Below are 23,369 nucleotides of genomic sequence, written 5' to 3'. Positions count from 1 at the left end.
TTTTTTCTATGTTTGCTACTTTATCCTTCACTTCCATAAGTTCTGCGATTTGTTTTTTCAGTTTTTCTGTTTCTTCTTTATGTTCAGCCCATGTCCTCTTCATGTCCTCCCTCAATTTATCGATTTCATTTTTGAAGAGGTTTTCCATTTCTGTTCGTATATTCAGCATTAGTTGTCTCAGCTCTTGTGTCTCATTTGAGCTATTGGTTTGTTCCTTTGACTGAGCCATATTCTCAATCTTTTGAGCGTGGACAGTTATCTTCTGCTGCTGGCGTCTGGGCATTTATTCAGATTTCTCTTGGTGTTGGACCCAGCAAGGTTGTAATATTTTTCTGTGAAATCTCTGGGTTCTGTTTTTCTTATCCTGCCCAGTAGGTGGCGCTCGTGGCACACGTTTGTCTGCGGGTCCCACCAGTAAAAGGTGCTGTGGGACCTTAAACTTTGGAAAACTCTCGCCGTCCTGGGGGTTCGCTAGCCGAAACGGCTTGAGCCGGCCCAGGGTCCAAACGCAGGGAGGGTTGCTGGTCGCCGCAGCCAGGGAAAGAGCCCGTCCGAATTTCCTAGTCGGCCCTGGGCAACAAGCGTGGCGGGAGGGCGCCAGCGGCAGCGGCCCGCCCGAGAGAGTGCACGTTCCCCGGGAGTCACGGGTTTGGAAGGGGCCTCCCCCACCCGTCACCGTTCTCCACGGCCTGGGGGTTTCCGATCCAATTCTCTCAGTTGGTCCGGGGGCTGCGTGTGGTGTGGGCGCCAGCCGTCTTTGTTTCAGGGGACCGCCTCTCCAATTCTCCCAGCCGGCCCGGGAAGGGGGAAGGGAGTAACTCCGGCCGCTTGCCACCCCGCCCGGTAAGGCCCGCGCGCCTCGGCGATCTCACCCGAGCTGCTTCTCTCAGCCAGCCAGCCGTTCCAGGATGGGGTACGCTGTCTTTTTTATCTCTGTTGTGGCTTTGGGCGCTTTCTGTATCGTTTCTACTCCCCTAGTAGGTGTCCTGGAGAAGAAACTAAGATCCGCGCGTCTTACTAAGCCGCCATCTTCCAGGAAGTCCCCAAGATCATTTTTTAGAACATTTGTGTTATCCAGGAAAAGAAATAAAAAGAAAAAAGAAGAAACTCTTACATCCCATACCCCTTACCCTTCCCTTTCATTGACCACTAGTATTTCTATCTGTCCAATTTATTTAATCCTTTGTCCCCCATTATTTATTTATTTTTTTAATTCATATTTTTTTACCTATCTGTCCATACAAAAAGGAGCATCAAACACAAGGTTTTTACAATCACACGGTCACATTGTAAAAGTTATATCTTTTTACAGTCATCTCTAAGAATCAAGGCTACTGGAACACAGCTCAGCAGTTTGAGGTACTTCCCTCCAGTCACTCCTTTATACCATAGACTAAAAGGGATATCTATGTAATGCATAAGAATAACCTCCAGGATAACCTCTTGACTCAGTTTGAAATCTCTCAGCCACTAAAACTTTATTTTGTCTCATTTCTCTCTTCCCCTTTTGGTTAAGAAGGCTTTTTTAATCCCTTGTTGCCAGATCCTGGCTCATCCTGGGAGTTCTGTCCCCATGTTACCAGGGAGATTTACGCCACTGGGAGTCATGTCCTGTGTAGGATGAAGGGCAGTGAGTTTACTTACTGAGTTGGCTTAGTGAGAGAGGCCTCATCTAAGCAGCAAAAGAGGTGCTCTAGGGATGACTTTCAGGTAAAATTTTATGAAAGCTTAACGTATCTTTTTCAGGAATAAGTTTCATGGGGGCAAACCCCAAGATCGAAGGCTTGGCCTATTGATTTGATTGTCCCCACTGCTTGCGAGAATATCAGAAATTCTCCAAATGGGGAAATTGAATATTTCCTCCTTTCTCCCCAGTCCCCCAAGGGGACTTTGCAAATACTGCTTTATTCACTGTCCAAATCACTTTGGGCTGTATTGGGTTATCAACCAACCTGGACAAACCAACAAAATCTTACACCCTATTCAAGATTCCATGTAATTGTGGTGTTCAACTAAACTGACTATGCAAGTTAAATTAGGAAATGTACTACCCAAAATATAAATTTTGCACAAAATAAACATCTCTGCCTTTGGTCTTACACAGAAGTCCAAGTTTTGAAATATAGACAATATCATCCTTTACCCCGTATTCTGATTTACCAGATCAGCTTCAATCATAGCCCTACTCGAAGTCTGATCACCTTTTCAACTTTTTAAACAGTTCCTGTGTGGGGTACTGCTGACTTTCATAGTTTCAGAGCTCTAACTCTGAGTCTCTGATGTCACATAAATACCTGAAGTTTCTGCGAACGACCAGGTTATAAACAAGCAGCTCAGAATCTTAGAATTTAGAATTAACAGTTATACTTCCTGTTAGAGCTTCAAATCTGGGACCTTTAAAATAGGCCCCAACTTGATAACCCATGTTCTTGACTTCAGTTCACCGAGTTTTTATATTATGGTTAGTCTATATGAGTGAGGCATGATAATATTTATCGTTTAGTTCCTGATGGAATAGTTTTTTATTGTGGTGTGGAGGAAAAGACTTGGTGGTAAAGAGGACATGGAAGTGATAGTTCAGGGAGTTAAATTATCCACCTGGATGTTAAAATGAGACGGAAGTATTGGTAGAGAGGAAAAGTGAGTCAGGACTCCCTGTCTGCAGTGCAAGGGAGGGGAGTGTTGGGGAGATCAGTAGAGGACCTCCTTGAGGGAGACAGCTTGCAATTAATCCCAGTGGCCTGAGTTACTAAGAAGCTGGGATCTTGCAAAGAGGAAAATAGTTTGGAAAAGGCAGTGGGGAACAAGGATAACTACCATGTAGGTTGTGAGAAGAAATATTGCTTTTCCTTGAAAGTGGAATTAGCAAGAAAGGCAGTGAGCTCTTAGAGAAGAGGGTAAAACATGTAGGAAAGTTTATTAACCATATAACTAGATTACTAGAAGATGGTTAAAAAGGAATGGGATGGTTAGCTTATTTATCCATAGGCATATATATATATTTTTTGATCTTTGAACCAGTGTTTTATTTTGTTGTTGCATGGGCAGGCACTGGGAATCGAACCAGGGTCTCCAGCATGGCAGGTGAGAATTCTGCCACCAAACCACCGTCGCACTGCCCCAGTTTGATTTTTTTTTTTTTTACATGTACAATCAGTAATTCTTAATAACATCACATAGTTGGATATTCATCATTTCTTAGTACATTTGCATCGATTTAGAAAAAGAAATAAAAAGACAACAGAATAAGAATTAAAACAATAATAGAAAGAAAAAGAAAAAAACAAAAACGAAAAAAACCTATACCTCACATGCAGCTTCATTCAGTATTTTAACATAATTGCATTACAATTGGGTAGTATTGTGCTGTCCATTTCTGAGTTTTTATATCCAGTCCCGTTGTACAGTCTGTATCCCTTCAGCTCCAATTATCCCTTACCTTTTTTTTTTTTTTTTAATTAACGGAAAAAAAGAAATTAACCCAACATTTAGGGATCATACCATTCTACATATGCAATCATTAATTCTTAACATCATCACATAGATGCATGATCATCATTTCTTAGTACATTTGCATTGGTTTAGAAGAACTAGCAACATAACCGAAAAAGATATAGAATGTTAGTATAGAGAAAAAAATAAAAGTAATAATAGTAAAATCAAAACAAAACAAAACAAAACAAAACAAAAACCTATAGCTCAGATGCAGCTTCATTCAGTGTTTTAACATGATTACTTTACAATTAGGTATTATTGTGCTGTCCATTTTTGAGTTTTTGTATCTAGTCCTGTTACACCGTCTGTATCCCTTCAACTCCAATTGGCCATTATCTTACCCTGTTTCTACCTCCTCCTGGACTCTGTTATCAAGGACATATTCCAAATTTATTCTCGAATGTCTGTTCACATCAGTGGGACCATACAGTATTTGTCCTTTAGTTTTTGGCTAGACTCACTCAGCATAATGTTCTCTAGGTCCATCCATGTTATTACATGCTTCATAAGTTTATCCTGTCTTAAAGCTGCATAGTATTCCATCGTATGTATATACCACAGTTTGTTTAGCCATTTGTCTGTTATTTTGGCTGTTTCCATCTCTTGGTAATTGTAAAAAATGCTGCTATAAACATTGGTGTGCAAATGTCCGTTTGTGTCTTTACCCTTATATCCTTTGAATAGATCCCTAGCAATGGTATTGCTGGGTCATATGGCAATTCTAAATTCAGCTTTTTGAGGAAGCGCCAAACTGTCTTCCAGCGGTTGCACTATTTGACATTCCCACCAACAGTGAATAAGTGTGCCTCTTTCTCCACATCCTCTCCAGCACTTGTCATTTTCTGTTTTGTTGATAATGGCCATTCTGGTGGGTGTGAGATGATATCTCATTGTGGTTTTGATTTGTATTTTTCTAATGGCCAGGGACGTTGAGCATCTCTTCATGTGCCTTTTGGCCATTTGTATTTCCTCTTCTGAGAAGTGTCTGTTCAAGTCTTTTTCCCATTTTGTAATTGGGTTGGCTGTCTTTTTGTTGTTGAGTTGAACAATCTCTTTATAAATTCTGGATACTAGACCTTTGTCTGATATGTCGTTTCCAAATATTGTCTCCCATTATGTAGGCTGTCATTTTACTTTCTTGATGAAGTTCTTTGATGCACAAACGTGTTTAATTTTCAGGAGTTCCCATTCATTTCTTTCTTTCTTCAGTGCTCTTGCTTTAGGTGTACGGTGTATAAAACTGCCTCCAATTATAAGATTTATAAGATATTTCCCTACATTTTCCTCTAACTGTTTTATGGTCTTAGACCTGATGTTTAGATCTTTGATCCATTTTGAGTTAACTTTTGTATAGAGTGTGAGATACGGGTCCTCTTTGATTCTTTTGCATGTGGATATCCAGTTCTCTAGGCACCATTTATTGAAGAGACTGTTCTGTCCCAGGTGAGTTGGCTTGACTGCCTTGTCAAAGATCTATTGTCCATAGATGAGAGAGTCTATATCTGAACACTCTATTCGATTCCACTGGTCAATATATCTATCTTTATGCCAGTACCATGCTGTTTTGACCACTGTAGCTTCATAATATGCCTTAAAGTCAGTCAGCGTGAGACCTCCAGCTTCGTTTTTTTTCCTCAAGAAACTTTTAGCAATTTGGGGCACCCTGCCCTTCCAGATAAATTTGCTTATTGGTTTTTCTATTTCTGAAAAGTAAATTAGGATTTTGATTGGTATTGCGTTGAATCTATAAATCAATTTAGGTAGAATTGACATCTTAACTATATTTAGTCTTCCAATCCATGAACACGGTATGCCCTTCCATCTATTTAGGTCTTCTGTGATTTCTTTTAACAGTTTCTTGTAGTTTTCTTTGTATAGGTCTTTTGTCTCTTTAGTTAAGTTTATTCCTAAGTATTTTATTCTTTTAGTTGCAATTGGAAGTGGAATTCGTTTCTTGATTTTCCCTCAGATTGTTCATTACTAGTGTATAGAAACACTACAGATTTTTGAATGTTGATCTTGTAACCTGCCACTCAGCTGTACTTGTTTATTAGCTCTAGTAGTTTTGCTGTGGATTTTTCAGGGTTTTCGACATATAGTATCATATCATCTGCAAACAGTGATAGTTTTACTTCTTGCTTTCCAATTTTGATGCCTTGTATTTCTTTTCTTGTCTAATTGCTCTGGCTAGAACTTCCAACACAGTGTTGAATAACACTGGTGATAGTGGACATCCTTGTCTTGTTCTTGATCTTAGGGGGAAAGTTTTCAATTTTTCCCCATTGAGGATGATATTAGCTGTGGGCTTTTCATATATTCCTTTTATCATTTTAAGGAAGTTCCCTTGTATTCCTGTCCTTTGAAGTGTTTTCTACAGGAGAGGATGTTGAATTTTGTCAAATGCCTTCTCTGCATCAATTGAGATGATCATGTGATTTTTCTGCTTTGATTTGTTGATATGGTATATTACATTAATTGATTTTCTTATGTTGAACCATCCTTGCATACCTGGGATGAATCCTACTTGGTCATGATGTATAATTCTTTCAGTGTGTTGTTGGATTCGATTTGCTAGAATTTTGTTGAGGATTTTTGCATCTATATTCATAGAGAGATTGGTCTGTAGTTTTCTTTTTTTGTAATATCTTTGCCTGGTTTTGGTATGAGGGCGATGTTGGCTTCATAGAATGAATTAGGTAGCTTTCCCTCCTCTTCAATTTTTTTGAAGAGTTTGAGCAGGATTGGTACTAATTCTTTCTGGAATGTTTGGTAGAATTCACGTGAAGCCGTCTGGTCCTGGACTTTTCTTTTTGGGAAGCTTTTTAATGACTGAATCAATTTCTTTACTTATGATTGGTTTGTTGAGGTCATCTATTTCTTCTTGAGTCAAAGTTGGTTGTTCATGCCTTTCTAGGAAGTTGTCCATTTCATCTGCATTGTTGTATTTATTTGCATGAAGTTGTTCATAGTATCCTGTTACTACCTCCTTTATTTCTGTGGGGTCAGTGGTTATGTCTCCTCTTCTGTTTCTGATCTTATTTATTTGCATCCTCTCTCTTCTTCTTTTTGTCAGTCTTGCTAAGGGCCCATCAATCTTGTTGATTTTCTCATAGAACCAACTTCTGGTTTTATTGATTTTCTCAATTGTTTTCATGTTTTCAATTTCATTTATTTCTTCTCTAATCTTTGTTATTTCTTTCCTTTTGCTTGCTTTGGCATTAGTTTGCTGTTCTTTCTCCAGTTCTTCCAAGTGGACAGTTAATTCCCGAATTTTTGCCCTTTCATCTTTTTTTTTTTCTTTTTAAATTAAGGTGTAATTTACATCCCATGAAATTCACCATTTAAACTGTACAATTCAGTGGTTGCAAGGTTTTTCAGCAATCACCAGTGTAATTCCAGAATATTTTCATTACCCCAAAAAGAAACTACATACCCATTAGCAATCATTCCAACTGCCTCTCTAACCCCGCCCCTGACAACCACTAATCTACCTTCTGTTTTTACAGATTTGCATATTCTAGACATCTCATATAAACAGAATCATACAGTATATGTCTTTTGTGTTTGGCTTCTTTCACTTAGCGTAAGGTTCTCAAGATTCATCCATGTTATGGTATGTATCCATACTTCATTCCTATTTATGGCTGAATTTTCTGTTCTATAGCTACGTCACGTTGTGTTTATCTATTCACCAGTTGATGGACCCTTGGGTTGTTTACAGTTTTTGGTGATTATGAATAATGCTGCTGTGAATATTTATATAAAAGTTTGGGTATATAGCCAGGGGTGGAGTGTTGTCCTTTCATCTTTTTTGATATAGGCATTTAGGGCAATAAATTTCCCTCTTAGGGAAATTAGATATTTAGATATTTGCTGATTTCTCTTGTAATATCTTCCTTGACCTACTGGTTGTTTAAGAGTGTGTTGTTGATAAGCTGGAAGATGGCGGCTTAGTAAGACGCGCGGATCTTAGTTTCTTCTCCAGGACACCTACTAGGGGAGTAGAAACGATACAGAAAGCGCCCAAAGCCACAACAGAGATAAAAAAGACAGCGTACCCCATCCTGGAACGGCTGGCTGGCTGAGAGAAGCAGCTCGGGTGAGATCGCCGAGGCGCGCGGGCCTTACCGGGCGGGGTGGCAAGCGGCCGGAGTTACTCCCTTCCCCCTTCCCGGGCCGGCTGGGAGAATTGGAGAGGCGGTCCCCTGAAACAAAGACGGCTGGCGCCCACACCACACGCAGCCCCCGGACCAACTGAGAGAATTGGATCGGAAACCCCCAGGCCGCGGAGAACGGTGACGGGTGGGGGAGGCCCCTTCCAAACCCGTGACTCCCGGGGAACGTGCACTCTCTCAGGCGGGCCGCTGCCGCTGGCGCCCTCCCGCCACGCTTGTTGCCCAGGGCCGACTAGGAAATCCGGACGGGCTCTTTCCCTGGCTGCGGCGACCAGCAACCCTCCCTGCGTTCGGACCCCGGGCCGACTCAAGCCGTTTCGGCTAGCGAACCCCCCGGACGGCGAGAGTTTTCCAAAGTTTAAGGTCCCACAGCACCTTTTACTTGTGGGACCCGCAAACAAACGTGTGCCACGAGCGCCACCTACTGGGCAGGATAAGAAAAACAGAACCCAGAGATTTCACAGAAAAATATTACAACCTTGCTGGGTCCAACACCAAGAGAAATCTGAATAAATGCCCAGACGCCAGCAGCAGAAGATAACTGTCCACACTCAAAAGATTGAGAATATGGCTCAGTCAAAGGAACAAACCAATAGCTCAAATGAGACACAAGAGCTGAGACAACTAATGCTGAATATACGAACAGAAATGGAAAACCTCTTCAAAAATGAAATCGATAAATTGAGGGAGGACATGAAGAGGACATGGGCTGAACATAAAGAAGAAATAGAAAAACTGAAAAAACAAATCGCAGAACTTATGGAAGTGAAGGATAAAGTAGCAAACATAGAAAAAATAATGGATAGCTACAATGATAGATTTAAAGAGACAGAAGATAGAATTAGTGATTTGGAGGATGGAACATCTGAATCCCAAAAAGAAACAGAAACTATCGGGAAAAGAATGGAAAAATTTGAACAGGGTATCAGGGAACTCAAGGACAATATGAACCGCACAAATATACGTGTTGTGGGTGTCCCAGAAGGAGAAGAGAAGGGAAAAGGAGGAGAAAAACTAATGGAAGAAATTTTCACTGAAAATTTCCCAACTCTTATGAAAGACCTAAAATTACAGATCCAAGAAGTGCAGCGCACCCCAAAGAGATTAGACCCAAATAGGCGTTCTCCAAGACACTTACTAGTTAGAATGTCAGAGGTCAAAGAGAAAGAGAAGATCTTGAAAGCAGCAAGAGAAAAACAATCCATTACATACAAGGGAAACCCAATAAGACTTTGTGTAGATTTCTCAGCAGAAACCATGGAAGCTAGAAGACAGTGGGATGATATATTTAAAATACTAAAAGAGAAAAACTGCCAACCAAGACTCCTATATCCAGCAAAATTATCCTTCAAAAATGAGGGAGAAATTAAAACATTCTCAGACAAAAAGTCACTGAAAGAATTTGTGACCAAGAGACCAGCTCTGCAAGAAATACTAAAGGGAGCACTAGAGTCAGATACAAAAAGACAGAAGAGAGAGATATGGAAAAGAGTGTAGAAAGAAGGAAAATCAGATATGATATATATAATACAAAAGGCAAAATGTTAGAGGAAAATATTATCCAAACAGTAATAACACTAAATGTCAATGGACTGAATTCCCCAATCAAAAGACATAGATTGGCAGAATGGATTAAAAAACAGGATCCTTCTATATGCTGTCTACAGGAAACACATCTTAGACCCAAAGATAAACATAGGTTGAAAGTGAAAGGTTGGGAAAAGATATTTCATGCAAATAACAACCAGAAAAGAGCAGGAGTGGCTATACTAATATCCAACAAATTAGACTTCAAATGTAAAACAGTTAAAAGAGACAAAGAAGGACACTATATACTAATAAAAGGAACAATTAAACAAGAAGACATAACAATCATAAATATTTACGCACCGAATCAGAATGCCCCAAAATACGTGAGGAATATACTGCAAACACTGAAAAGGGAAATAGACTCATATACCATAATAGTTGGAGACTTCAACTCACCACTCTCATCAAGGGACAGAACATCTAGACAGAGGATCAACAAAGAAATAGAGAATCTGAATATTACTATAAATGAACTAGACTTAATAGACATTTATAGGACATTACATCCCACAACAGCAGGATACACCTTTTTCTCAAGTGCTCATGGATCATTCTCAAAGATAGACCATATGCTGGGTCACAAAGCAAGTCTTAACAAATTTAAAAAGATTGAAATCTTACACAACACTTTCTCGGACCATAAAGGAATGATGTTGGAAATCAATAATAGGCAGAGTGCCAGAAAATTCACAAATACGTGGAGGCTCAACAACACACTCCTAAACAACGACTGGGTCAAAGAAGAAATTGCAAGAGAAATTAGCAAATACCTCGAGGCGAATGAAAATGAAAACACAACATATCAAAACTTATGGGACGCAGCAAAGGCAGTGCTAAGAGGGAAATTTATTGCTCTAAATGCCTATATCAGAAAAGAAGAAAAGGCAAAAATTCAGGAATTAACTATCCATTTGGAAGAACTGGAGAAAGAACAGCAAGCTAACCCCAAAGCAAGCAAAAGGAAAGAAATAACAAAGATTAGAGCACAAATAAATGAAATTGAAAACATGAAAACAATATAGAAAATCAATAAGGCCAGAAGTTGGTTCTATGAGAAAATCAATAAGATTGATGGGCCCTTAGCAAGATTGACAAAAAGAAGAAGAGAGAGGATGCAAATAAATAAGATCAGAAATGGAAGAGGAGACATAACTACTGACCTCACAGAAATAAAGGAGGTAATAACAGGATACTATGAACAACTTTACGCTAATAAATACAACAATTTAGAGGAAATGGACGGGTTCCTGGAAAGACATGAACAACCAACTTTGACTCAAGAAGACATAGAAGACCTCAACAAACCAATCACAAGTAAAGAAATTGAATTAGTCATTCAAAAGCTTCCTAAAAAGAAAAGTCCAGGACCAGATGGCTTCACATGTGAATTCTACCAAACGTTCCAGAAAGAATTAGTACCAATTCTCTTCAAACTCTTCAAAAAAATCGAAGTGGAGGGAAAACTACCTAATTCGTTCTATGAAGCCAACATCACCCTCATACCAAAACCAGGCAAAGATATTACAAAAAAAGAAAACTACAGACCAATCTCTCTAATGAATACAGATGCAAAAATCCTCAATAAAATTCTAGCAAATCGTATCCAACAACACATTAAAAGAATTATACATCATGAGCAAGTAGGATTCATCCCAGGTATGCAAGGATGGTTCAACATAAGAAAATCAATTAATGTAATACACCATATCAACAAATCAAAGCAGAAAAATCACATGATCATCTCAATTGATGCAGAGAAGGCATTCGACAAGATTCAACATCCTTTCCTGTTGAAAACACTTCAAAAGATAGGAATACAAGGGAACTTCCTTAAAATGATAGAGGGAATATATGAAAAACCCACAGCTAATATCATCCTCAATGGGGAAAAATTGAAAACTTTCCCCCTAAGATCAGGAACAAGACAAGGATGTCCACTATCACCACTATTATTCAACATTGTGTTGGAGGTTCTAGCCAGAGCAATTAGACAAGAAAAAGAAATACAAGGCATCAAAATTGGAAAGGAAGAAGTAAAACTATCACTGTTTGCAGACGATATGATACTATACGTCGAAAACCCGGAAAAATCCACAACAAAACTACTAGAGCTAATAAATGAGTACAGCAAAGTAGCAGGTTACAAGATCAACATTCAAAAATCTCTAGCATTTCTATACACTAGTAAGGAACAAGCTGAGGGGGAAATCAAGAAACGAATCCCATTCACAATTGCAACTAAAAGAATAAAATACCTAGGAATAAATTTAACTAAAGAGACAAAAAACCTATATAAAGAAAACTACAAAAAACTGCTAAAAGAAATCACAGAAGACCTAAATAGATGGAAGGGCATACCGTGTTCATGGATTGGAAGACTAAATATAGTTAAGATGTCAATCCTACCTAAATTGATTTACAGATTCAATGCAATACCAATCAAAATCCCAACAACTTATTTTTCAGAAATAGAAAAACCAATAAGCAAATTTATCTGGAAGGGCAGGGTGCCCCGAATTGCTAAAAACATCTTGAGGAAAAAAAACGAAGCTGGAGGTCTCGCGCTGCCTGACTTTAAGGCATATTATGAAGCCACAGTGGTCAAAACAGCATGGTATTGGCATAAAGATAGATATATCGACCAATGGAATCGAATAGAGTGCTCAGATATAGACCCTCTCATCTATGGACATTTGATCTTTGATAAGGCAGTCAAGCCAACTCACCTGGGACAGAGCAGTCTCTTCAATAAATGGTGCCTAGAGAACTGGATATCCATATGCAAAAGAATGAAAGAAGACCCATCTCTCACACCCTATACAAAAGTTAACTCAAAATGGATCAAAGATCTAAACATTAGGTCTAAGACCATAAAACAGTTAGAGGAAAATGTAGGGAGATATCTTATGGATCTTACAACTGGAGGCGGTTTTATGGACCTTAAACCTAAAGCAAGAGCACTGAAGAAGGAAATAAATAAATGGGAACTCCTCAAAATTAAACACTTTTGTGCATCAAAGAACTTCATCAAGAAAGTAGAAAGACAGCCTTCACAATGGGAGACAATATTTGGAAATGATATATCAGATAAAGGTCTAGTATCCAGAATTTATAAAGAGATTGTTCATCTCAACAACAAAAAGACAGCCAACCCAATTACAAAATGGGAAAAAGACTTGAACAGACACCTCTCAGAAGAGGAAATACGGATGGCCAAGAGGCACATGAAGAGATGCTCAATGTCCCTGGCCATTAGAGAAATGCAAATCAAAACCACAATGAGATATCATCTCACACCCACCAGAATGGCCATTATCAACAAAACAGAAAATGACAAGTGCTGGAGAGGATGCGGAGAAAGAGGCACACTTATCCACTGTTGGTGGGTATGTCAAAGGGTGCAACCACTGTGGAAGGCAGTTTGGCGGTTCCTCAAAAAGCTGAATATAGAATTGCCATACGACCCAGCAATACCATTGCTAGGTATCTACTCAAAGGACTTAAGGGCAAAGACACAAACGGACATTTGCACACCAATGTTTATAGCAGCATTATTTACAATTGCAAAGAGATGGAAACAGCCAAAATCTCCATCAACAGAAGAGTGGCTAAACAAACTGTGGTATATACATACGATGGAATATTATGCAGCTTTAAGACAAGATAAACTTATGAACCATGTAATAACATGGATGGACCTAGAGAATATTATGCTGAGTGAATCCAGCCAAAAACTAAAGGACAAATACTGTATGGTCCCACTGATGTGAACGGACATTCGAGAATAAACTTGAAATATGTCATTGGTAACAGAGTTCAGCAGGAGTTAGAAACAGGGTAAGACAATGGGTAATTGAAGCTGAAGGGATACAGACTGTGCAACAGGACTAGATACAAAAACTCAAAAATGGACAGCACAATAATACCTAATTGTAAAGTAATCATGTTAAAACACTGAATGAAGCTGCATCTGAGCTATAGGTTTTTGTTTTGTTTTGTGTTGTTTTGTTTTGATTTTACTATTATTACTTTTATTTTTTCTCTATATTAACATTCTATATCTTTTTCGGTTATGTTGCTAGTTCTTCTAAACCAATGCAAATGTACTAAGAAATGATGATCATGCAGCTATGTGATGATGTTAAGAATTAATGATTGCATGTGTAGAATGGTATGATCTCTAAATGTTGGGTTAATTTCTTTTTTTCTGTTAATTAAAAAAAAAAAAAAGAGAAGGGATAATTGGAGATGAAGGGATACAGACTGTACAACGGGACTGGATATAAAAACTCAGAAATGGACAGCACAATACTACCCAATTGCAATGCAATTATGTTAAAACACTGAATGAAGCTGCATGTGAGGTATAGGTTTTTTGTTTTTGTTTTTTTTGTTTTTTTTTCTTTCTATTATTGTTTCAATTCTTATTCTGTTGTCTTTTTATTTCTTTTTCTAAATCGATGCAAATGTACTAAGAAATGATGAATATGCAACTATGTGATGGTATTAAGAATTACTGATTGTACATGTACATTGAAATGATTTCTAATTGTTTTGTTAATTCTTTTTTCAATTAATAAAAAAAAAAAAGAAAGTTAAAAAAAAAAAAAAAAAAAAAAAAAAAAAAAAAGAGTGTGTTGTTGAGCCTCCACATATTTGTGAATTTTCTGGCTCTTTGCCTATTATTGATTTCCAACTTCATTCCCTTATGATCTGAGAAAGTGTTTTGTATGCTTTCAATCTTTTTAAATTTGTTGAGACTTCCTTTGTGACCCTGCATATGGTCTATCTTTGAGAATGATCCATGAGCACTTGAGAAAAAGGTGTATCCTGCTGTTGTGGGGTGTAATGTCCTATAAATGTTTGTTAAGTCTAGCTCATTTATTTTAATATTCAAATTCTCTGTTTCTTTATTGATCCTCTGTCTAGATGTTCTGTCCATTGATGAGAGTGGGTAATTGAAGTCTCCAACTATTATGGTGGATGTGTCTATTTCCCTTTTCAGTGTTTGCCTCATGTATTTGAGGCATTCTGGTTTGGTGCATAAATATTTATGATTGTTATGTCTTCATGTTGAATTGTTCCTTTTTTTAGTACATAGTATCCTTCTTTGTCTCTTTTAACTGTACCTTCTTTGTCTCTTTTAACTGTTTTACATTTGAAGTCTAATTTGTTGGATATTAGTGTAGCTACTCCTGCTCTTTTCTGGTTGTTATTTGCATGAAATATCTTTTCCCAACCTTTCACTTTCAGCCTATGTTTATCTTTGGGTCTAAGATGTGTTTCCTGTAGACAGCATATAGAAGGATCCTGTTTTTTAATCTATTCTGCCAGTCTATGTCTTTTGATTGGGGAGTTCAATCCATTAACATTTAGTGTTATTGCTGTATGGGTAGTCTTACTGGGTTTCCCTTGTATGTGATGGATTGCTTTTCTCTTGCTGCTTTCAAGACCCTCTCTTTCTCTTTGACTGCTGACATTCTGACTGGTAAGTGTCTTGGAGAACGTCTATTTGGATCTGTTCTTTTTGGGGTACACTGCACTTCTTGGATCTGTAATTTTAGGTCTTTCATAAGAGTTGGGAAATTTTCAGTGATAATTTCTTCCATTAGTTTTTCTGCTCCTTTTCCCTTCTGTTCTCCTTTCGGGACACCCACAACACGTATATTTGTGCGCTTCATATTATCATTCAGTTCCCTGAGTCCCTGCTCATATTTTTCCATTTTTTTCTCCTATGATTTCTGTATCTTGTTGGATTTCAGATGTTCCATCCTCCAGTTCACTAATCCTAACCTCTGTCTCTTGAAATCTACCATTGTAGGTTTCCATTGTTTTTTTCATCTCTTCTACTATATCTTTCATCCCCATAAGTTCCGTGATTTGTTTTTTCAGACTTTCCATTTCTTCTTTTTGTTCGTTCCTTGCCTTCTTCATATCCTCCCTCAATTCATTGATTTGGTTTTTGATGAGGTTTTCCATGTCTGTTCGTATATTCTGAATTAGTTGTTTCAGCTCTTCTATCTCGTTTGAACTATTGGTTTGTTCCTTTGGCTGGGCCATATCTTCAGTTTTCCTGGTGTGGTTTGTTATTTTTTGCTGGCGTCTAGACATTTAATTACCTTAATTAGTTTATTCTGGTGATTGCTTTCACTTCTCTTACCTCGGATTTTCTTGGTAGATGAATTTGTTGTCTATCTGTTCTTTGAGGTTCAGTTTAACTTCTTTTGGACATCTAGCTTAGATTTTATTTAACAGAGGATAATTTTTCAGTTCTTGTTTTCTTGTTTCTTGCCCTGCTTGTATGGTGCCTTTTCCCTCCCCTCCCTTAGGAGGGTCTATGTAGGTATTTTAGACTGGAGCCGGGTTTTCCCGGACTAAACTGGCCTCCTATCAGGGGCAAGGAGTCACCTGCATCAGTTTTCCCTGAGGGTGAGACCCAGCAGGTTAAAAGACTTTCCTGTGAAGCCTCTGGGTTCTGTTTTTCTTATCCTGCCCAGTATGTGGTGCTTGTCTGCCTGCAGGTCGCACCAGCAAAAGATGTTGCGGCACTTTTAACTTTGGAAGACTCTCCCTGCTGGGGGCGTGGTGGAGATGGGGAAGAGGTTGTAGGCTGGTTTTAATGGCTTCAAATTGCCAAGCCCTGGGGTCTGAACACCTTGAGGAAGGAATTCCACCTGAGTTGGGCTTCACCCCTCTCCTGGGGAAGGTACAGGTGGGAGACAGCCCTGAAAGCAGCCTGTTTCTGCCTATGCCTGGGGCAGTTGCTGCCTGAGAAGTCCCGCCACTGAATCCAGAGGCTGCCAAGTCTCCGTAGAGACACAGCCACTAAAGCCTCCCTTTCCTCCCCTTTCCTCTTTTTCCGTGAGCCCAATGAGCGACCTCTGCCTTGACCCGGTTTAGAGTCTCTTTCCTTTCCCTCTGGGAAGCCGCCTGTGGGGGAGGGGCACTGGGCGCCGGCCCCCGTGGCTTGGGGAACTCACGGTTTTGGGGAGGCTTGCAGCTGGTCTAGCTGGTCCCGACTGGGGTACGCTGTGTGTTCGGTCACTGATGAGGCACCAGGAGCTGTTTGGTACTGTTTTCTGGTTATTTAGTTGTTGTTCTGAAGGACGAACTAAAATGCGCACATTGCTAAGCCGCCATCTTGGCCCCTCCCCCAGACTCTGCAGTCTTAAGTTAGGTGCTCAATATTTTTTTTTTTTTTTTTTTTACATGGGCAGGCACCGGGAATCGAACCCGGGTCCTTGGGCTTGGCAGGCAAGCATTCTTACCTGCTGAGCCACCGTGGCCCACCCTTTTTTTTTTTTTTTTTTTTTTTACGCTCAATATGTTTTGAAGTGTAACTGTTTTCAAATCAAAAAGCTGTGGTTTATAAATGATGGTTAAAGTTTGAAATATTCTGTTTGGATTTCTTGTTTAATTTCTGGGACAGAGGTGAATTAAGCAGTAACACCAATAGCTCTGTAATTCAGAGTAGTGTCATTTTTGTAACTTCCTCGAATTACAGACAGAAAGCTTTTTTGCATTTTGCGAGTGGAATTTTATAGTCTTACTCTGTTCGTAAACTTGTTAATGTTTTTTCAGAGAGAATAATTTTAAGATGAAATTAAGGCATTCTTCCGTTTCGGGGTTAGTCCTGGGCGGATCAGTGACTGTACAGATCAGTGACTAAAATAATGATCTTAATACCTTATATACATTATATCATTTTAGCCTTACAACTCTCACAGGAGATAAACCATTTAGTTTATATCTGAAAGTCATAGAGATTGACTGCCTTGTCTAAAGACTCATAATCAGTAAGTGAAATAGCTGTAGTATGTAAATCATTTCTACCATCTCATATTTCTGTGACTTTGTTCCTTTTCTCCAAAAATTGCCAGAATGGCCTTTGTACTGGTACTCTAGGCTTTTAAGGTTTGGGTGCATCTACTAGGCTCTTTCTGTGAAAACAAGTAGTATAACAGTGAACCCAGACTTGGAAACAAAGCCCTGTGATTCTATATTTTTCATATTGGAAGCTTTTAATTTTGTCTCCTTATCTTGACCACTGTAGTAGATTTATCATGCAAGTTACTTTGTTAATTTACTTTTTTCTTAACCTGGGGATATGTGTAGGGCTTTTCTAATGCTGTAGGTAGTGTTTTTCCACCAATTATAAATGTTACGTGTATGTGTTCATTTTACAATTTTTAGGAAAGCTTGTAGAAGAAAATTAAAATTACCCATAAACTCATAACTCTGAGATAACTTGTAGTCATTATTTATTTTGTAAATACTATGTAAAAATAGAGTTGAGGTATTATATTTATAAATCATATCCTACTTTTCCAATTGATGCTCTCTCATATCATTAAAAATGCTACTAATTCAGCATATTAAATTGAACTCATACTATACATCCATGTGTATATACCTCCCATAATGTATTAACTATTCCCTTATTTTTGCGTATTTAGATTGTTTCTGCAAACTTGAAAGTGAGAATATTAACTTTAGATACTTACTTTATGTTTTATTGTTCTTGGATATCAGAGCCTGGATGCACCTTTTAAAGAATATAGCTGAGGAGGAAGTGGTGGAAAGAGTTGGCATTGGAATGGCCCTTGCTCTTTCCCATATTCCCTTATGACTGACACAGACGTCATTTCTTTAGTATAAAAAAGCTCCTTCAACATTTTGTGAAAACTTTCTTTGTATATAGATTTGAATATATCTCATATTTCTTTGATAATAGATCTCTGGAAATTGAATTTCTGTGTTGAAGGCTTTTGATGAACATGGCAAGATCGTCTTCCTAAAAGATTGTACTAATTTTTGCTTCTATCAGCAGTGAATGAGAATTCAGAATCATACCCTCAAACATTTTTTGTTCTGATTAGCATTTTTTATATTACTAATGAGAATGGCACTTTTATTTCATAAGTTTAATGGCCATTCATTTCTTTTGAGTTGTCTGTTCATTTCCTTTGTTCATTTTTCTATCAGAATTAATTATTTTTTTCATGCGATCTTTTGTTGAGGTTTTTTTTTGTTCGGGCGGGGCTCAGGAATTAAACCCAGGTCGCTGGCATGGCAGGTGAGAATTCTGCCACTGAGCCACCATCACACTGCCCAATTTTTTTTTTTTATAACTAGCTAATAGCTATAAAACAATTATTAGTCCAGTTTTCTGATGCCAGCTAACCCATGAAATTTTCCTTCAAGGCCTGATTGTGTGCTGACTGGTTATAAGTCTAAATAATTCAATTTTTTGATAATCTGCCCATTTTGAGTAAGGCCGATAATGTGTTTTGTCTTTCCAGAAAGGAGAAATGATGTAAATCATTCACTATTCAGGCTTAAAGGTCGCAGTGAAAAGGAAGGTCAGTAAGAACATGGCTTGGCCATATATTTTTCAAAGAGGAACTCTGATCTCCCAGTTTAGCCATCATCATGTTGTTGTGTTTCTTCTCACTTTCTTCAGGTAAGTGGATTGCTAAAGCTGTTCTTTTAGCTTTTTTGTTTTGCTTTTTTCTTTTGAGGGAGATGTTGGATGAATGACAAGTGTCTAGTGCAGTGATTCGCGTGGGCTTGTAACAAAACAGACTAGTTATTACTTCTGTTTTCCTTCCTGATAGATCTAATATGTAGTTCTCAGCTGGGGGTGATTTTGTCCCTCAGGGGACATTTGTCAGTATCTGTAGACATTGTTGCTTGTCACCCTTGGGGACAGAGCTGTTACTGTCTGACTCATAGAGACGTGGGATGCCATACTGGTAAACATCCTGCAATGCAAAGACACAACAAAGAATTATTTGGCTCAAAATGTCAATTGTCCTGAGGTTGAGAAACTCTGACCTAATATAAAGGCCTTAGTTTGTTAAAACTGGCAGCTTAAAAATAGAGGATTTGTATATTCAGAGAATGCCCAGTACAGTCTTTGAGTCATGAAGGTGACATGAGACAATTGTAATGAAGTCTAAATAAACTAGTATGAGGTCCCTGAAAGTGTTAGCTTCTGACTTGTCAACATTACTAAATAATTTGCTGATGTTTATCGTTTTATATTCCTAAGTGGTTAATCTCCTTTGTGGTCTTTAGATAACATAAACTGTGCAGTTTGGTAGTAGGGTCATGTTATTTGTACTCCTGTGACTCAACTATTTTGATTATTTCTTCAGAGCAAATTTTTAAAAAATTATTATTAATCTTTATTTCAGGCACCACAAATGATGAATTTTATTCAAGACAAATTAGGAAAGAGGTTCTCTATTTAAGAGTTGATATATAATTTTGATGCTTGGTACAGGGAATATCCATCTGTGGATGGAAAGGATAATAATATGAGGAAAAACAAGGACCCAAGGAAAAAGCTTATTGAATGGTTAATGTAGTAAGTCATCTGAGGGGTCAATGTTTATTAAATATGTAAAATTCTTTATAAAACTGCAGTGATGGGTGAATGAGTGGTTCAGTGGTAGAATGCTCACCTTCCATGCGGGAGACCCGAGTTCAATTCCCAGACCATGCACCCTCCCCCCCCCACCAAAATTGCAATGTTGATTTAAAGTAGGTTGAGAGCATACCTCTGTCTTCTGGTTCCAGGGATGAGTTATGAGTGAACATGGCTCATAGTGAAGAAAATTGATATTTTTCTGTAGCTTAGCAGTGACTATCTCAGTTGATAGTTTTTATAAAGCAGTGTTTTTTTCTTATTGTCATCTTTTTTTTAAAAAAGAATTCTAAAATTGAATAAAACAGGTGGATATATTGCTTTGATTTTGTCGAATGTCATTTTCTTTGCTATCCATTCATCTGTTTTTCTTCTCTATTTTGTAGTTATTCATTGCTCCATGCTTCAAGGAAAACATTTAGCAATGTCAAAGTCAGTGTCTCTAAGCAGTGGACCCCAACTGCTTTCAACAAATCAACTGAACTGCCTGCAGAGGTAAGAAAAGTACTAGGATGGATTAAAGAAGGCAGTTGCACACACCCCAAAGTCTTAAGTTCTTTTTTTTAACCCTTCCTCCTCTCTATTATTTATTGATTTTTTAAAAATTTGTTTATTCATTAATTAAAAAAAATTAACAAACAAAAATATTAACATATCATTCCGTTCTACATATATAATCAGTAATTCTCAATATCATCACATAGTTGCATATTCAACATTTCTTAGAACATTTGCATCAATTCAGAGAAAGAAATAAAAAGACAACAGCAAAATAAAACGGTAACAGAAAAAAAAGATTATACATACCATACCCCTTACCCCTTGCTTTCATTGATCACTAGCATTTCAAACTAAATTTATTTTAAAATTTGTTCCCCCCTATTATTTATTTTTATTCCATGTGTTCTACTCGTCTATTGACAAGGTAGATAAAAGGAGCATCAGACACAAGGTTTTCACAATCACACAGTCACATTGTGAAAGCTATATCATTATTTAATTATCATCGAGAAACATGGCTACTGGAACACAGCTTCACATTTTCAGGCAGTTCCCTCCAGCCTCTCCACTACATCTTGAATAACAAGGTGATATCTACCTAATGCGTAAGAATAATCTCTAGGACAACCTCTCAACTCTGTTTGGAATCTCTCACCCATTGACACTTTGTCTCATTTCACTCTTCCCCCTTTTGGTTGAGAAGGTTTTCTCAATCCCTTGATGCTGAGTCTTAGCTCAGTCTAGGTTTTTTTCTCAATCCCTTGATGCTGAGTCTCAGCTTATTCCAGGATTCCTGTCCCACATTGCCAGGAAGGTCCACACCCCTGGAGGTCCTGTCCTGTAGACAGGGGGAGGGTGGTGAGTTTGCTTGTTGTGTTGGCTGGAGAGAGAGGCCACATCTGAGCAACAAAAAAGGCTCTCTTGGGGGTGACTCTGAGGCCTAAATTTTAAGTAGGCTTGACCTATCCTTTGCGGGGTTAAGTTTCATATGAACAAACCCCAAGACTGGGGGCTCAGCCTATAGCTTTGGTTGTCCACTGCTGGTGAGAATATCAGGAATTCAACCTGGGGAAGTCGAATCTCTCCCCGTTCTCACCATTCCCCAAAGGGGACTCTGCAAATACTTTTCCACTCACTGATCGACATTCCGGGATTCATTGGGGCATCACTCTGGACAAGCTAACAAAATTTCATGTCCTACCCAAGATTCCAAGCACTCACAGTGTTCAACCAAGCCATCTACATAAGTTATATTAGGAAATGCACTAGTCAAAATATAAATTTTTTGACAGCTAAACATTTTTTGCTTTAGTCTCACACATAAGGTGAAATTTTAAAATATTAATTACCATCTATTTTCAGCATCCTGCCGTAATGACATTCCTTTGTTCTTTTTCATGCACAAACATTTTTAAAATTTGTACATTTAGTCACTATTATTATACACTCTAGGCATTCCTAGATTATACCATCTCAATCTTTAATGTCTGTCTTTCTTTCTGATTTTATTTATGCCCCCAGCCCTCCTCCCTCTATCATTCTCACATGCAGCTTCACTCAGTGTTTTAACATAATGTATTACAGTTAAGTAGTATTGTGCTGTCCATTTCTGAGTTTTTATATTCAGTCCTGTTGCACAATCTGTATCCCTTCAGCTCCAGTTACCCAATATCTTACCCTATTTCTGTCTCCTGATGGTCTCTGTTACCAATGAAATATTCCAAGTTTATTCACTAATGTCAGTTCATATCAGTGAGACCGTATAGTATTTGTCCTTTTGTTTTTGGCTAATGTCACTCAGCATAATGTCCTCAAGGTCCATCCATGTTGTTACATATTTCATAACTTTATTCTGTCTTAAAGCTGCATAATATTCCATCGTCTGTATATACCACAGTTTGTTTAGCCACTTGTCTATTATTTTGGCTGTTTCCATCTCTTGGTAATTGTAAAAAATGCTGCTATAAACATTGGTGTGCAAATGTCCGTTTGTGTCTTTGCCCTTATATCCTTTGAGTAGATCCCTAGCAATGGTATTGCTGGGTCATATGGCAATTCTATATTCAGCTTTTTGAGGAAGCGCCAAACTGCCTTCCAGCGGTTGCACTATTTGACATTCCCACCAACAGTGAATAAGTGTGCCTCTTTCTCCACATCCTCTCCAGCTCTTGTCATTTTCTGTTTTGTTGATAATGGCCATTCTGGTTGGTGTGAGATGATATCTCGTGTTTTTTTTAAAAAAATTTATTTATTAATTAAAAAAATTAAGAACAAATAAACAAAATCATTAACGTATCATTCCATTCTACATATATAATCAGTAATTTTCAATATCATCACATAGTTGCATATTCGTCATTTCTTAAAACATTTACATCAATTCAGAAAAAGAAATAAAAAGACAACTGAAAAAGAAATAGAACAATAACAGAAAAAAAAAATTATACATACCATACCCCTTACCCTCTCATTGTGGTTTTGATTTGTATTTCTCTAATGGCCGGGGAAGTTGAGCATCTCTTCATGTGCCTTTTGGCCGTTTGTATTTCCTCTTCTGAGAAGTGTCTGTTCAAGTTTTTTTTCCCATTTTGTAACTGGATTGGCTGTCTTTTTGTTGTTGAGTTGAACAATCTCTTTATAAATTCTGGATACTAGACCTTTATCTGCTATGTCGTTTCCACTTATTGTCTCCCATTGTGTAGGCTGTCTTTTTGCTTTGTTGACGAAGTTCTTTGACGCACAAAAGTGTTTAATTTTGAGGAGTTCCCATTTATTTCTTTCTTCAGTGCTCTTGCTTTGGGTGTAAGGCCTATGAAACTGCCTCCAAGTATAAGATTTATAAGATATTTCCCTACATTTTCCTCTAACTGTTTTGTGGTCTTAGACCTAATGTTTAGGTCTTTGATCCATTTTGAGTTAACTTTTGTATGGGGTGTGAGATATGGGTCCTCTTTCATTCTTTTACATATGGATATCCAGTTCTCTAGGAACCATTTATTGAACAGACTATTCTGTCCCTGGTGAGTTAGCTTGACTGCCTTATCAAAGATCAATTGTCCATAGATGAGAGGGTTTATATCTGAACACTCTACTCGATTCCATTGGTCAATATATCTGTCTTTATGCCAGTACCATGCTGTTTTGACCACTGTAGCTTCATAATATGCCTTAAAGTC

General features: G+C 38.1%; 1 protein-coding gene across 6 annotated transcripts in view; it reads left to right on the top strand.

The window, feature by feature from the left end:
• Positions 1-23,369, top strand: part of SLC37A3 (solute carrier family 37 member 3) — a 103,085-nt gene that overhangs the window by 9,873 nt on the left and 69,843 nt on the right. For 5 of the 6 annotated variants that reach the window (XM_077147598.1, XM_077147623.1, XM_077147549.1 and 2 more), the window contains exons 2-3: positions 18,563-18,723; positions 20,079-20,187. The exons of the other annotated variant lie outside the window; for it this stretch is intronic. In XM_077147598.1, the coding sequence (XP_077003713.1) occupies positions 18,635-18,723; positions 20,079-20,187 (198 nt within the window). In that variant the 5' untranslated portion in view covers positions 18,563-18,634. The remainder of the gene's footprint in view (positions 1-18,562; positions 18,724-20,078; positions 20,188-23,369) is intronic. 6 annotated transcript variants of the gene reach the window in all.

Source organism: Tamandua tetradactyla, chromosome 1, assembly GCF_023851605.1.
Source record: "Tamandua tetradactyla isolate mTamTet1 chromosome 1, mTamTet1.pri, whole genome shotgun sequence".
Classification (NCBI taxonomy): Eukaryota; Metazoa; Chordata; class Mammalia; order Pilosa; family Myrmecophagidae; genus Tamandua; species Tamandua tetradactyla.
Note: the sequence above shows the minus strand (reverse complement) of the source record. Positions and strands in the feature narration are given on the sequence as shown.